Raw genomic sequence first — 17,098 nt, 5'->3', positions numbered from 1 at the left:
ATAGCAACAGTCATCCACATAGCCCACAAAATACTGCCCATGTACTATTCTGTTGTAGTTGATTAATAATGCCTGTACACTAACTGCATTCATAGGTATGTAAGTATATTAGTTCGAGGTTGCAACGGCGCTATCAGACAGTAAGAATAGAAAGCACAACTAACCATTTCTCTTCAAAGTTAAGTTTCCTAATATTTTCTCTTAGACAGTTTGAACTATTAATAATTTTGTATTTTACCAAAGGAAAATTACTCCTCCACTAACATTTGTAACTCCAACTCAATGAAAAGACGATGCAAAATACTTCAATTCCCTATAACATTTTTTGGGCTCCTAACCATCAGAACTGTCCATTAATTACCTGCCTTAAAAAAAATCCAAAAAGAAGTCAGCAGTGCACACAGCACAACAGTGTCAATGAAGTTATCTTTCCTGTTAGTCAGATTAACTTTCTTTCAGTTATGTCCTTAAAGGATCAGCCACTCACCATAAGTCTCTGTGTTCAGTTCCTCTTTAAAAGGGAATGAGCTCACCACCTTCATTAATTACTCAGGCCAAAACCTTGTCCAAGACCTCACTAATACATGTTCATGACTTAAAAAGTTTATAAATAAACTTCTTTGTATACATGGTGTCTGAAAACCAACACATTGCCAGCAACAAGGGATAACAAATAGGAGAAAATCATAAGAGAACTTAAGACATTCTGTAGTTTTAAACTTCCTTCTTAATGAGAACGGTGTATTTCATTCGTGAATGCACAAATAATAGTCAAACTTCACCTTTTCTCTAATTCACAAGTGTTTCACAACAAACAACATTGACTTGAGTTGCATACTTTTATCGAAGCTAGAGACCATCCTAACAGACTGTGTGTGCTTTCTAAGAAAACTGTTTTTAACAGCTTAATAGAAAACTTGTTGGTAATATCCATCTCCATTGTTATCTTTACTTCTTCTCTCGGTACAGACAGACAACTTTTGATACATCGGAAAGGCTTACATTCAATCTAAACATTATTGTGAACATTTACTACTATTCTTTAGCTTGCCATGGTTTCTTAAATTTGTTTGGTCCATGGAGCTTGTATAACCATGTTTCTACACACTATCTTAAATTTGTTAAAATGACATTTATTTTGAATAACTGTTTATCATTTGCAACAGGTAGATGTCTTTGGCGTTGGGTGTCTTTTACTATTTTTGCTCGGTATCTCCAGGTGTCAATAACATACAGCCAATCATGATTTAATAATTACTTCCGTAGATAGTTTACTGATTTAACTTTTCCCTGATGTGTGCTACTTATACCTTAATGAAACACAGACCACACTCTGGAGGAATGAAAGCCACATTGAGATTCAGGAAATACACTGATAATAGAGATAGGTTTACATTGTTTTCTGTGTTTTTCTTGCAGTTGTTTTACACAGGTTGCCATGTCATTGGTACATCCAGAGGACCAAAAAATACATTTGGATACAAGAAGTTTATCCATTTTAAAGACGGTGACTATCATACCGCCACTCATGTCAGCTGGTGCTGTTTGGTTTATCCACAGAAAAGGATCAGATTGAAGATTATGGATGTCGGGAGTAATTCTTCAGTTTGTGTATTTAAGAGAAGCTATGTGTGGCCGAGAAGTCTTCATTGATTTCAGTCTTTTACGAGTTTTGCTGAACTCTGTGAATGACAATGGTGCAGGAGGGAAAAAAGACTGTGTATATGCCTTTGCATGAACCCTAATTTGTCATATCTTCACAGTCCTTATGCGAAATGTACGTTGGTGGTAATAGATTTGTTCCTCAGTCAGCTTCAAATGAAAGTTCTCTAAATTTTCTCAATAGTGTTCCTCAAAGAGAACATCCCCTTCCTCCAGGAATTCCCATTTGAGTTCCCAAAGCATTTTTGTAATACTTGCATGTTGTTCAAACCAATTGGTGACAAATCTTACATCCCATCTCTGAATTGCTTCAATGTCTTCCTTCAATCTGACCTGTTGCGGATGCCTAACACTCGTTCAGTACTCAAGAATGGGTAGAACAATGCCCTGTATGTGGTTTCCTTTACAGATGAACAACACTTCCCTAGGATTCTCCCAATAAACTCAAGTCAACCTCTCACATTTCCTAGACCCCTCATATGCTCATTCCATTTTGTTTCACTTTGCAACATTACACCCAGATATTTAAATGATGTAACTGTGTCAGGCAGGACACTACCAATGCTATATTCGAACATCACAGGTTTGTTCTTCCAACTAATCTGCATGAACTTAAATTTTTCTATGTTTAGAGCTAGCTGCCAATCATCACACCAACTAGAAATTTTGTCTAAGTCATCTTGTATCCTCCTACATTCACTCAACAATGACACATTCACGTACACAACAGCATATACAGCAACAGTCAGATTGCTGCTCACCCTGATCATTTATGTATGTACAAAATAACAGTGGTGCTGCTACACCTGCCTAGGGCACTTACGACAATATCCTTGTCTCTGAACACTTGCCATCAAGGACATAATAGTGGGTTCTGTTCTTTAAGAAGACATAGAGGCACTCACATGTTTGGGAACGCATTCCATATGCTCATACCTTAGTTAAGTCTGCGGTGGGGCGCAGTGTCAGATGCATTTTGGAAATCTAGGAATATGGTATCCGTCTGTTGCCCTTCATCTATGGTTCGCAGGATATGGTTCAAAGAAAGGACAAGCTGAGTTTATCATGAGTGATGCTTCCTAAAACCGTGCTAATTCATGGACAGAAGCTTTTCTGTCTCAAGGAAATATCTTATATTCAAATTGAGAATGTATTCAGTAATTTTGCAGCAAAATGATGTTAAGGATTTTGGTCTGAAATTTTGTGGGTGTTTTTCTTTACCCTTCTTATATACAGGAGTCACCTTTGCTTTTGTGCTGGGTGAGATATTCATGATGTATGGAAACTAAATAAGGGGCTAGTGCCATAGTGCACTCTTTGTAGAACTGGATTGGGGTTCCATCTGGACTTGTGCTGTTGCTTTCAACTCTTTTGCTATGCCGGGGATGCTTATTACTATGTCCTCCACATTGGAATTTGTGTAGTGGTTAAATGACAGTATGTTTGTATGAATATCCTGCATGAATGATGTGTTAACTGTGAAATGTTAAGTTTTGTCTTTCCTTTTGCTATTTTATGCTGCCACATCAGACTGGTCAACAATTAAAGCCTCAGAGCTGCTTATTTATTTTATGTAGGATCAGAATTTCCTCGGGCATTCAACAAGATTCGTATTCCTAGAATTCCAAAAGGCTTTTGACACAGTATCATTAAAACGGCTTGTAGTGAAATTGCATGCGTATGGGAGTAGTGTCTGTTATGTGACTGGATTCGTGATTTCCTGTCAGGGGGGGCACAGTTCGTAGTAATTGACAGAAAGTCATTAAGTAAAATAGAAGTGATTTTTGGTTTTCACTAAGGTAGTGTTACAGCCCGTCTGCTGTTCCTTGTCGACGTAAACAATTTAGGATACAATCTGAGCAGCCGTCTTAGATTGTTTGAAGATGATGCTGTCGTTTATTGTCCAGTGAAGTCATGAGAAGATCAACACAGATTGCAAAATGATTTAGAAGAGACACTGGTATGGTGTGGAAATTGGCAATTGACCCTAAATAATCAAACATTAAGGTAATCTACATGAGTGCTAAAAGGAATCTGTTAAACTTCAGTTACACAATAAATCAGTCAAATATAAATGCCATAAATTCAACTAAATACCTAGGAATTACCAACAATTTAAATTGAAAGTAACACACAGAAAATTTGTGGGGAAGGCAAAGCAAAGACTGTGTTTTATGGCAGAACACTTAGAAAATGTAAGAGATTTTCTAGAGAGGTTGCCTGCACTACGCTTGTCAGTCCTCTTTTAGAGTACTGCTACATGGCAGCCTTCCTAGGCAGGAGTAACGGAGTGCATGGAGAAATTTCAAAGAAGAGCAACATGTTTTGTATTATCATGAAATAGGAGAGTGAGTGTCACTGACATGATACAGGATTTGGGGTGGACACCACCAACTTTCTCCTCCGAATGCCAAATTCAGGTGGCTGGTAGAAACATTCCACAATTAAACCGATTTCACCAATACTCCTTATAAGCAACCAGACAACTTCACTGTCACACTCAAATTCAATCTCAATAGAGACAGTATTTTCGTTAACTATAATTAGCACCCCCCCCCCCCCCCCCCCCTCGTATGACATCTAATTTGTTATTTCAATATATATTTAATGAGTTGCATATCTGGGCATGACCAGCTCTCTGCCACAAGAATAGTTTGAGTACGAGAACTTTCATGGAAGGTAGTAAATTTGGGGACTTACTATGAATACATTAATTTACTGATAACATTTTGACAGAAGGAACAGCCACCTGTCCACTCACAGGGTGAAGAGGTGAGGCCAGATGGCCAGTCACCACATTGGCCCTCTTTCTTGAGTGATGCGAAAGCGTTACCGCCTATCACTCATCCAAGTGTGCGGGCAGACCCACCACATCAGGTACACTAGGAGCATTGGCAGCAGAGACTTTGGGCAAAACAAGTGATGCCTGATGTGCCCCATGCAATGCGCCAGATGGCCCACCACTGCTGCATTCCAAGGCATCAGCCTGAAGATGACTGACTGTAGCCACAAGCACATTCAGCCATTTGTGAACTGTAGCCAGCTCCTCCCACATCCACAACTAACTTAAGAATTGACTATAAAAGTACCGACAGAAACCTAAGTATGAAACTTACTACCTTCCAGCCGTGTTATTAATGGAGGCTGACACCTGATGAGCTCTGTTGATAAGTGTGTGGAAGAAATGACAACTGTGCTACTGGTTGCTTGAATCTATACTGTAAAGTTATGTGAGATTATGCCTGTTAAATAGAAAAACACGCATGGAATTTAAGAAATGTACAACTATGAAAACACAGTAAAAGCTAAATATTGAACTTGTTGCTCTGCAAGTGTGGTGTACACATCCAAGTAAATGTTCTTCACTGTGTTAGTGTTCTTTCTAGCACTTCCTGATGTCTCCGTTGTAGCTGAATATTGTGATACTGTCTTTTGTTGCCCACTAATTCTTGCTTTCACTAATTTAGGTGTGACACATCTCAGTTCTCAAAAATGCACTCCCCCCCCCCTTTTTTATTATATATATATATATATATATATATATATATATATATATATATATATATACACACACCCTAAATCAATAATGTTTTCTGTTGATTCTACAAAGTTCACCTAAAAAAGGGGGGGGGAGTTTGGTACCTTTTGGTGATTATTTCAGTTGGAAGTTTTAATGCTTCTCATTCTTCCTAGAGGGGGTTAATAAAGATGAATTTGAGGCTTCATAATGAACAAGAAACCTAGAAGATAGTTAAAAAGTTTTTATTACAAGGTGTACAACTTTGCTTCCGCCATTTCTTCCCCAAAATTTGAGGCTTTAATGAAACAAATTAGTTACACATGTATCATTCAAAGTAATTTCCATCGCTGGCCACTACTTTCTCCCATCTTTTGGGCAGTGTTCAAATCCTGTGCTGAAAAAATTGTTCATCTTTTGAAGCGAGCCACAAATCGATCCAATTTGTGACTTCTTCATGAGATCGGAAGTGTTGGTCAGCCAGGCCATGCGCCATTGATCTAAACAGGTGATAGTCAGAGGGAGCAATATCGTGAGAATACAGCGGATGGGGTAGGACTTTCCATTTTAACGTTTCCAAGTATGTTTAAACCTCTTTTGCAACATGGGGTCTAGCGTTGCTGTGCTGCAAAATCACTTTATCGTGCCTCTCGCTGTATTGTGGCCGTTTGTCTTTTAATGCTCTGCTGAAACGCATTAATTGCGTTCGATAACGAGCACCTGTGATTGTTTCACATTTGGTTTTAACACCTCATAGTACACGACGCCAAGCTGGCCCCACCAAATGCAGAGCATGATCTTGAAGCCATGAATATTCGGTTTGGCCATCGACGTGGAAGCATGGGCGGGATATCTCCATGATTTTTTGCATTTAGGGTTATAGTAATGCACCCATTTTTCGTCCCCGGTCGCAATGCGATGCAGAAATCCCTTCCGTTTTTGCCTCTGAAGCAACTGTTCACAAACGCACAAACTCTGTTCAACGTCTCTTGGTTTCAGCTCACACGGGACCCAATTTCCCTCTTTCTGAATCATGCCCATAGCCTTTGAGATGTTTTGAAATGCCTTACTTTGTCACTCCCACTAATTGTGCCAATTCTTCTTGAGTTTGATGCGAGTCTTCACTCAGCAATGTCTCCAATTCTGCATCTTCGAAAACATTCTCTCTTCCACCACTATGCCAGTCTAAGACATTAAAATCACCATTCTTGAAGCAATGAAACCACTCAAGACACTTTCTGTCACTAATAGCATCCTTACCATACGTACTTGAGAGCAGTCGAAGATCTCTTCATATTGAAACTAAACAGTAACACTTCCCACAAATGACGAGAATAAGGCTTGTAAACTGACATTTTCAATCAAGAACGACTTTATGATGCAGACTCAAATTGGCTAATGTTTGAATGAGGTTATGTTGACGGAGGTCCGAGCTAACTACCTGACGTCTGCGATCTGTTTCTTTTGACTGCTACTTACCGTTGTCACCACCTATTGGCAAACGGCGGTAGCAGAGTTGTACACCTTGTATCTCCAACAACTGTCCTTTTCCTTTGCTGTCTTTTCGATGAGAACATCTTTATTATAAAGATGTGTGTGCTGATATATACAACAGGATCCTAGTGCTTGCATCTGGGGTGTATTCATAGACTTGAAGCATCCCAGTAGTCAGAATTTTCTGTTACATAAAAAGAGCTCACACTCAGTGCAAAGACCAAGGAATACTTATCCATTATTTTCCTATAACACATTCCCATCCATGGTTGGATGTCATTTCTCAAATTGGTGTTAAAATTGCCAAATAACAAGTGGTTATGTGACGCGGGTACCTTATGAGAAATGTCCGTCTACGCATAGAAACAGTTAGAACCATTGTCATTATCTAAAGAAGGGTCGTGAGAGAAAGTGTAACATTTCCGGAGGCATGTGAAAGGTTTATGACCCATTCAGTTATTGCAGCAGGAGCAAGTTTATGTTTATCACGAAGCTAGTCACACCATTAATGGAATGTAAAGCTTTTGCCTTCCCATTCCGAAAAGTAGTTAATCTATATTGTCACGTATGTTCTTTCATTCACCCGAATACTTGGTTACATCCAGAGCAATGCCATCAATATTATGGTGTGTTAATTCATGGAAGCTGAGAGCTTTTCTTCTTTATGGTCTCATGTTGTTATTAATCAGATCCAGTACTGTTCATGTATTCCATGTTAAAATTTTCATTCTGATTAAATTATTTTGTTTTTGACTGCAAAGTTGGGCAACCATTTGTGTATCACTGCCAAAGTGAATGATACTTGGCCCTCCATTTCTGGTGACTTCATGGTGTGAGCTGAGCACTACACATATAGATGCAGGACTGGATCTCTGGGTAGTCGTGGATCACAGTGCGGCAACCATAACATATCTGCCGCCAGCAGGCTGGCCCATACTATACATTACCAATTTCACCTGAATGGGAAGAGAGAAGAGAACAGTTTGAGAAATTGACTAGAATTTGTTTAAAGTGAATCTCAGATTGATAAAATTCAGGAGCCATTCACCACATACTATGACACAGGTGATGCCCAGCATCCAAACTGCAGTGGGCTGCTATACAGGGTGGTCCATTGATTGTGACTGGGGCAAATGTCTCGCGAAATAAGCGTCAAACGAAAAAACTGCAAAGAACGAAACTTGTCTAGCTTGGAGGGGGAAACCAGATGGCGCTATGGTTGGCCCGCTAGATGGCGCTGTCATAGGTCAAGTGGATATCAACTGCGTTTTTTAAATAGGAACCCCCATTTTTTATTACATATTCGTGTAGTACGTAAAGAAATATGAATGTTTTAGTTGGACCACTTTTTTTCGCTTTGTGATAGATGGCGCTGTAATAGTCACAAACATATGGCTCACAGTTTTAGACGAACAGTTGGTAACAGGTAGGTTTTTAAAATTAAAATACAGAACATAGGTACGTTTGAACATTTTATTTCGGTTGTTCCGATGTGATACATGTACCTTTGTGAACTTCTCATTTCTGGGAATGCATGTTGTTACAGCGTGATTACCTGTAAGTACCACATTAATGCAATAAATGCTCAAAATGATGTCTGTCAACCTCAATGCATTTGGCAATATGTGTAACGACATTCCTCTCAACAGCGATAAACCTCCTCCTGTAATGTTCGCATATGCATTGATAATGCATGACGCATGTTGTCAGGTGTTGTCGGTGGATCACAATAGCAAATATCCTTCAACTTTCCCAACAGAAAAAAGTCCGGGCATGTCAGACCCAGTGAACGTGCGGGCCATGGTATGGTGCTTCGACGACCAATCCACCTGTCATGAAATATGCTATTCAATACCGCTTCAACCACACGTGAGCTGTGTGCTGGACATCCACCATATTGGAAGTACATCGCCATTCTATCATGCAGTGAAACATCTTGTAGTTAGATCGGTAGAACATTATGTAGTACATTGCACCATTTAGATTGCCATCAATAAAATGGGAGCCAATTATCCTTCCTCCCATAATGCCGCACCATACATTAACCCACCAAGGTCGCTGATGTTCCACTTGTCGCAGCCATCATGGATTTTCCATTGCCCAATAGTGCATATTATGCTGGTTTACGTTACAGCTGTTGGTGAATGACGCTTCGTTGCTAAATAGAATGCGTGCAAAAAATCTGTCGTCGTCCCATAATTTCTCTTGTGCCTAGTGGCAGAACTGTACGCGACGTTCAAAATTGTCGCCATGCAATTCCTGGTGCATGGAAATATGGTACGGATGCAATCGATGTTGATGTAGCATTCTCAGCACCAACGTTTTTGAGATTCCCGATTCTCGTGCAATTTATCTGCTACTGATGTGCGGATTAGCCGCGACAGCAGCTAAAACACCTAGTTGGGCATCATCAATTGTTGCAGGTCGTGGTTGATGTTTCACATGTGGTTGGACACTTACTGTTTCCTTAAATAACGTAACTATCTGGCGAACGGTCCGGACACTTGGATGATGTCATCCAGGATACCGAGCAGCATACATCAACACGATATCGACCTTTTCTGCAATTGGTAAACTGTCCATTTTAACACAGGTAATATATCACGAAGCAAATACCGTCCGCGCTGGTGGAATGTTACATGATACCATGTACTTAAACGTTTGTGACTATTACAGCGCCATCTATCACAAGGTGAAAAAAGTGGTCCAACTAAAACATTCATATTTCTTTATGTACTACACGAATATGTAATAAAAAATGGGGGTTCCTATTTTAAAAAACGCAGTTGATGTCCATTTCACCTATGGCAGCGCCATCTAGTGGGCCAACCATAACACCATCTGGTTTCCCCCCTCAAGCTAGAAGAGTTTCGTTCTTTGTAGTTTTTTCGTTTGATGCTTATTTTGTGAGATATTTGGCCCGGTCACTATCAATGGACCACCCTGTAGACTCTGTTTACTTGAGCTCCAACTTCGTAGCCAGTCTGTGTGGCGTAATCTTATATGCTGATGTAACTGTTGTGTTTCAAAGCAGATCTATTGGTTCATCTTTCTGTGGTTAGCCTTGAGCATTTCCCACTTGGCCTTGATTGATCATGGGTGCTTATTTGGCTATAACTTATTATGAAAAGGATAGTTGCTACCCACCATCTGCGGAGATGCTGAGCCACAGATAGGCACAACAAAAAGACTGTCACGAAATGAGCTTTTGGCCAACAATGCCTTTTTCGAAAAAAAGAACCCCCCCCCCCCCCCCCCCCCCCCCCCCCACACACACACACACACAAAAGCCAGTTTGGCTTTAGTTGCCAGAGACTGTGGTCATCTGTGTGTGAGATGCATTTGTGTGTGTGTGTGTGTGTGTGTGTGTGTGTGTGTGTGTGTGTGTATTTTGTTCTTTGGTGACAATGACCTTGTTTGCTGAAAGCTCATTTTGTGACAGTATTTTTGTTGTGTCTATTTGCGACCCATCATCTCTACTGTATGGTAAGCAGCAACTATCCTTTCCATATATTATTACATCCATCTTGGATTTGCCATTGTTTGGCTATAACTTATTCACACCCATTCTGTCTATCCCCTTCTTGGGGATTAGGCTCGCTTCCACAGTACCTCAACTGCTCGGTTAAAAGCCGAAGTACCAGACAACTTGACAAGGAATAGGATTTGGTATGTAATTCATGGAATACAGAGGTACAGTGTAGATCCATTTTACTGACATTATTTAAATCGTATTATTTAAATTGCTGAACTAAACTGGGGAAGATTAAGCATCAAAAGATCTAGAAAAAATGTTCAATTTGTGTGTAGATATAATTTTATTGATTTTGTTCGCAGAACAGCTTCACCTGTGGGGGAAGAACACACTGAAAGAAGCATGATAGTTCAGATTAAGAGCAAAACATTGTATTATCAGTATGCTGTAAGGAAAATATTGAAGACTGACAGAGACATTATTGAACCAGCCATATTGCGGACAGGCAGAGAGATAATAAAATGAGTGGGAATTAATTCAGGAAATGATTGCTGTAACCAAAATAAAATTCTCATTGTGTCAGAAGTTAGACATGGAACTATTGTGTTATTGCCAGCTTTAACCTCCAATAGTGTACTGTATGTCTTACGTGTTCAGACAGTCTAAAAATTGTGCAAAATAATCATATTGGGAATAATTGTAATGGCTAAATGGGTGATAATATTGGCGTTGTGTTCGTGACTGTTAGGAAATGAAACTGGAGATGGGCCAAGCCTACAGGCCTACGAACTTAACGAAGACGTATTATGAAAATTATGTGTGAAATATTTGATGAAGGTCAGTGACTTTGTTTGTGGGAAATGAGAGCTCTGTAGCCAATTAGAGAAATAAGCAGACAGATTTGAATGTGTTAGACTGCAGATAGTAATATATAGTGAAATCTGAAAGAGGTTCTTATTCAGAATTGAATAATTAATTTTTAACAGTGATGGTAATAGCGATGTGTTTGTTGATTTTCACCATCTTTCCTTATACATTATTAGTTCCCTGGCAGTTTTATTTGTTATTATCAGTGTGAGCAATACATGACCTAATTTGTTGGATTGAGCTGTTATGAAGTCATAGGTGTCAGTCACGCACCGTCACTTTAAAGCTTATACATTTGTTGTGGAATTGATCCTTGCAGAATTGACAAGTCAGTGAATAATATATGGTTAAATCATTTTGGGTGAACAATGTTGATGAAACCGGAAGCGTATAGTTTAAACCAAATAATTATTTGTTGAAAAATCTTTACATTTGTGATTGGTAGCCTCACATAATTTATGAATTCAAATAAAAAAGGTAAATAATAGTTAATATAAGTACTGTCAGCAGAGCATTGAATATGGCAGTGTGTAAGCAAAGTTCGTTTAACTGCACATTAATTCCAAATGTTCAGTTTCCCACTACCAAATTCAATCTACACTGAAGTTTGTTATCCTGACTAACCACTACAAAAGCATGCAAGTACATCACACATGAATATAAATATCAACTGCAACAAAAATTATAGTTCGTAGCTGCCTCAGATCCTGTAAGTTTGTGAAGTCATGCAAAATCAGTCACTAAAACCGCAGTCAAATAATCTAAGTCCAGCAAGAAGCTAGTGTGTGTAACTTGTGCTGACAAAACTAGTCCAACGATAAGTTAAAGTATGTCTGGTTTCATCAACATTGTTAACCCCAAAGGATTTAACCATATATTATTCACTGACTTGTCAATTCTGCTCACACTGATAATGACAAATAAAACTGCCAGTGTACTAACAATGTATAAGGAAAGATGGTGAAAATGAACAGACACATCACTATTACCATCACTGTTAAAAATTAATTATTCACTTCTGAATAAGACAGCTGGTTGGCGTATAGTTCACTCAAAAAAAGCGCCACCACCAATCACCAGCAAAAGATGACAGGCACGCCCTACAGCTTGCCCTTAGAATACTTTGTAAAATCAAACACTAATGGATCCACGTTAGACTCTAGTGTATGCAGCATGCCAGGTTGCCTGTACTCACTGCTTGTCATGGTTCTGGTAGGCAGTTGATGGAACATGGAGCATTGATGGAGTTGTGATGTACCACAGTTTGCCTTCCATAAGGTTACAAGGTTACTGAAGTCATGATATTGGAACAACTTTCTGTTACTTTGTTATCAAGACAGTTGGCAGTATGGCCTGATGATCATCCTTTGAATGAAACCAGTCGCAACGTAATAAATGTGTTCCAATACAGCTGTGGAGCTCAGAGTTGTGTTTGTTCCACAATGAACATCAACTTCTTCAGTGATTTTTACTTGTTCATCTCTTTCAAGTCTTCCTGTTACTCTTTGTGTTATTTCCTATAATTAAATGGTGACAAAAGACACTGTGCTTCAACTTAAAACAAACAGTGCAACCCTCTGTTGACTTACATAATGTCTATGTACAATGCTGTGTACAGTATGTAGTTATTGTTCGGTTAGCGATGATAGTGGCAGGAGATAAAGCATATTGGCATGAATTTTTTAGACTAGTTTCAGACTACTGTTTCAGAACTAGCAAGTCCAGGGCACAAGAAAGATGACACTTCTTATAGTGTTTATACACACTACTTGGAGGCTGTTGTCACACTAGTGTCATGTTACACTAGTTACATCATTTTTGTCCTCTATGAGCACTGTTTCATTAAGTGCAAATGGTAGGAAATTTATAATCATGTTAATACTGTGAACATAGGAAATATGAAGGAAGCAATAAAAGATGTTGCAAACAGCAGGAAAACATTGATTCTGGTGACATGAAAGTAGAGTTAAAGTGTATATTACCAGGGCAGATTTCATGAACTTCTCATTAAGATGGCTGGACTAGTGACTTTATGTTCTGTTACCTCCTTACTCATTCCCTGTCATATTTTATCATTTAGTCTTTCATTGCTTTTATTGTTGACTGTTTTTTTCTCCCTGGTTGACTGCTCCTTCTCTTTTTCTGTTGCTGACTGTTCTCCTTTCATCCTTTCCTTTCCAGAAACTCCTCTGATTATTTCTTAACTATCCAGTTACCTTTATACCATTTCAAGTTTTCTAAACTCACCTATCGCTAGAATGTGATCGTCGGCTTGCTGTTCTAATTTTCTGTTGGCTTGGGATTCTAATGACTTTTCAGTTTTGCCACTTACTGATATATATATCCCTTGAAGTTCACATTCTCTCTGTGCTGGATGAAGGTCTCACTGTTTCCTGAAAATTAGTATTTGTAATTATTTATTTGTGTTTATATCTGCTGCCATTTGGTACAGTTTCTTTCTGTTGGCACTGTCATTTAATTTTGGAGATAAATTTGTCATATATTGAAATCAGACTCACTTTCGTTTGCCATGGCAGGTGACACTTTACATGCGCCGTGTACCAAGTGACCTGTCAGCCAGTAAACTTTGGCAGCATACAGACATGCAGCAACGAACGCATTTCCAGGACACCCCTAGTGAGTCCTCTGAGGCTGAATCCAGTGACTCAGACTCAGCAGAAGATGAAGACTGGGAATCTGGTAAGTAAATGGACACTATAAGCACTGATACTACTCTGGATTGACTGCACACATCTGTGCTACACCAAAACAATGAAGATTGCCTATACTGTGTTATTTTGCTTGTATTAGTCAGTCTAATGTGAGAAATCTGGCATTTTATGTATGACAAAAACCAAAAATGCATACCACTTCATCAAAATCCTTTCCAGATTTGGTTTGGTTTGGTTTACGAAATCACAATTGTGCTTCAGTCAGAATTTGGTGTTAGACTGTGGATCATGTAGCTTAATAGCCAACAGCCAGAGATAAGAATGTGGGGTGATCATGATTAGAACCTTCTCTTTAACAAAATTTTATTAATTTTCATTTTCTGTGTTTATAAGGCCCAATCAAAAAGTTTGTTTGTAGGCGTTGGTGCAGTGTATTATCCAACATAGTCTGACTCTGATGTGGGTATATAAGCACCAACATGTAGGCAAGTGATCAGGATGGCAGTTGTGTCTTTCAAACATGTGTGCAGTGAATGTGGAAATATGAATTATAGTGACACCAAATGTATCCAAACAGGGCCAACATAGTGTTACTCTTTTCTTGGCTGCTGAAAGAAAAACACTGATAGAAATCCATCGGAGAATGAAGAATGTGTATGGGGCAGCATGCCTGTTAAAAACCACTATTGTGGAATGGTGCACCAAGGGGTGCTGTTGCTTCATAATAATGCGCATACTCCTAACACAAATATCATAATGCAAAACTTACGCCAACTCAAGTGGGGGACAATCAAGCCCCTGCCCTATTAGCTTGATCTCACCCCATGCAATTATTAGGTCCCTTAGAAAAAGGCCTCAAAGGGTTGAGGATTCCTTTTGGATTAGGATGTGCAGCAGACAGCTATGGATTTTTTCCACACAGCAGGACACTGTGTTTCACCAAATGAGCGTCTCCAACCTGATGCAATGGAGGGATGATTGCCTTGCATTGATTTTGCATGTTTGGCGTACTAATTCTGTACTGTATGGCCGTTAAACAAAAAACATTTTGGCTGTCTCCTTGTAGAATAATGCATTATAATGCTTACTACTGGTTTTGTAATGCTTCTTTGATGGTTTTCATTGAGAGAGGAGCAAACTCAACAACACTCCACTACCAATTATCAAAAATCATGTTAATACATCCAAAAGTTCTGAAATATGCCTACAATTTCTTTGCCGAAGTATGTGAAGTGCAATTATGTGATACTTTTATAAGAAATCGTTAAATGAATACAGAAAGTAGAACTTTCCTTGTACTACATGAGTGTAAGTAATTATGAAAACAAGCATTCCTTATGGTGAAAGTACCTGCTGCCAAATGTGAGTTTTGTAGATTACTTAAGTGTAGACTGAGTGGTACTAGATTTTTCCTTATAAGTTAATCTGAATGGCTTCCTTACTAGCTTTCTACAACTCCCACTGGCTGTGTCAAATTTATTTAAAATAATTTTCAGATAGATTGTTAAGTTTTCAGAATTTAAATTAAGTATCTAAAAGAACAATTATGTGTAATGTCATTCGTACAATGGTTACTCTCCTATTAAGGGATTATCAACATCCTATACCTACAGTGTTAAATGTGCAATATTGATGACCCATTATCTCAGAACTTTTGGCAGATAGAGAGATCTGAAATTTTTGGGAAGTATAGTTTCACTCCTTTTCTGGTTACTGAACCAGAATCATAATACACAGACAAATAATTAGTTAGTTATGGTTTTTTTAAAATTTATGTTCAATTTTTTTATACCACTTTTGCTTCTGTAAGTAAAAGACCATTATAAGTAGAAATGTTTTGGTGGTTCAGCAACAGTATACTGAGAGGTAACATAGTGGAAAATTAGATGTACATGTTTTTAATAGTTCCTGAGATAATGGGTGAATTTTTTTAAGAAAGTCATTTTCTAGAAGTAAAGTTTAATTGTTGCATTTGATATTAACTTAATACAGGCATGCTAGCTCCTAGAAACAACCATGCCCATAATCAGCTTTATCTGGATCCTGTTCTTGATCACCCTGCAAACCTAAAAGCTTCTCTCTTTTCCTGCCTCTTGCTTCTTTAGTCATTTCCACTGCTGCACACTGGGCTTTCATGATCCTAAGTTGATCCATTCACTGGAAGGCTTACAATATGTTGGCTCCTGGAGTGATACCCAGTTGCTCTAGTACCCTGATTCTTCCCTTACTACCATCATTAAATGTTATCACAAACACCCAAGCACTGTGTTTTCATTCGTACAAAGATATTTTTTGGTATGCAGGTCCAAATGACATTATTGAAAGCCTCATTCGGGTTTTGCATTTGACCATGGAGACATTTGGAAAGAGGGCCAGGATGAGCTGTCTGTCTGTATATTGATTTAATAGCTTCCATCACTGCAGATGGTATGCATTTTTATGCCTAAAATGTTTCTCTGTACCCGCTTTTTGAGCTTTGTGTTGCTTGCACCATGAACCAGTAACAGGTGGCAAAGACCATATATAGGGGTATCATCAGTGGTTAATTTGATAGCCCACACTGCTCTTTTTATCCCCTGCAGGTCATGTGTATTGTTTCTTATCACCATTTCATAATGTTGCTGGAGTTCATCAATGTTTTTGTCTGTAAGTCTTCCTTTACTGTTTAGAGTCTCCACAAAATGCATGTGCAATACTAACGTTTCTGATTACACACTGCATCCAACTTCTTAACACAAACATTAACATAAATTCAAGGAATAAATAGCTGAAAATCACAGCCATAGTTCCGGAGATTTGAGATAATTAAGGAAGTCAGAGCAGAATGCCTGGATGTTTTTATATGCACACTATTAATTTTGAAATAATAAAAGCTGCACTTCCGATTGGAATTAATTGACAAATGATGCATCAAATTATTCAGGAGAGGTTAGATATTATTAAGAGATAATAACTCGAAAATGTCAGTCTTTGACCATTTTCATCACACACATATTCCCCTTGAAGTAGGAGAGAGAAACTGCCCACAGAAATAAAATGTCGACAAAATATTATAGCTGTGCACAATACTTCACTCATGTCAATTACTCATGATAATAGTGTAGAACATTATTCCGCCTGTATTTTGTGTATTTTGTTCATGACTATCAGTCTTGTCCTGACAATAGAACAGTTTGAAGATCAAGTGGTATACTGAGAATAAATGTGCTGTGGCTGCCGAGACATCAGAAACATATCACGTTAACATGGCTATAAGATTACCCTCTCTTTTTAAACATGCTTATCTGCCTAAAATAAGTTAGCATTCTAAACTTACGCCATTTACTGTATACGTTTCTAAGCTTATGCCATTAACTGCATACGTTTTGGTAATAAAATGAGAAATAAAATAAACAAAAATAAATGGCTTAC

General features: G+C 38.5%; 1 protein-coding gene across 3 annotated transcripts in view; it reads left to right on the top strand.

Moving 5' to 3' along the window:
- The window catches only part of LOC126456917 (phosphatidylinositol 3,4,5-trisphosphate 3-phosphatase and dual-specificity protein phosphatase PTEN), a 279,017-nt gene that overhangs the window by 62,632 nt on the left and 199,287 nt on the right, over nucleotides 1–17,098 (top strand). For all 3 annotated transcript variants that reach the window (XM_050092851.1, XM_050092850.1, XM_050092852.1), the window contains one exon: nucleotides 13,553–13,715. In XM_050092851.1, the coding sequence (XP_049948808.1) occupies nucleotides 13,553–13,715 (163 nt within the window). The remainder of the gene's footprint in view (nucleotides 1–13,552; nucleotides 13,716–17,098) is intronic.

The sequence above is a fragment of the Schistocerca serialis genome, chromosome 2, assembly GCF_023864345.2.
Source record: "Schistocerca serialis cubense isolate TAMUIC-IGC-003099 chromosome 2, iqSchSeri2.2, whole genome shotgun sequence".
NCBI classification, from domain to species: Eukaryota; Metazoa; Arthropoda; class Insecta; order Orthoptera; family Acrididae; genus Schistocerca; species Schistocerca serialis.
This window is presented reverse-complemented; position numbering and strand designations above follow the sequence as displayed.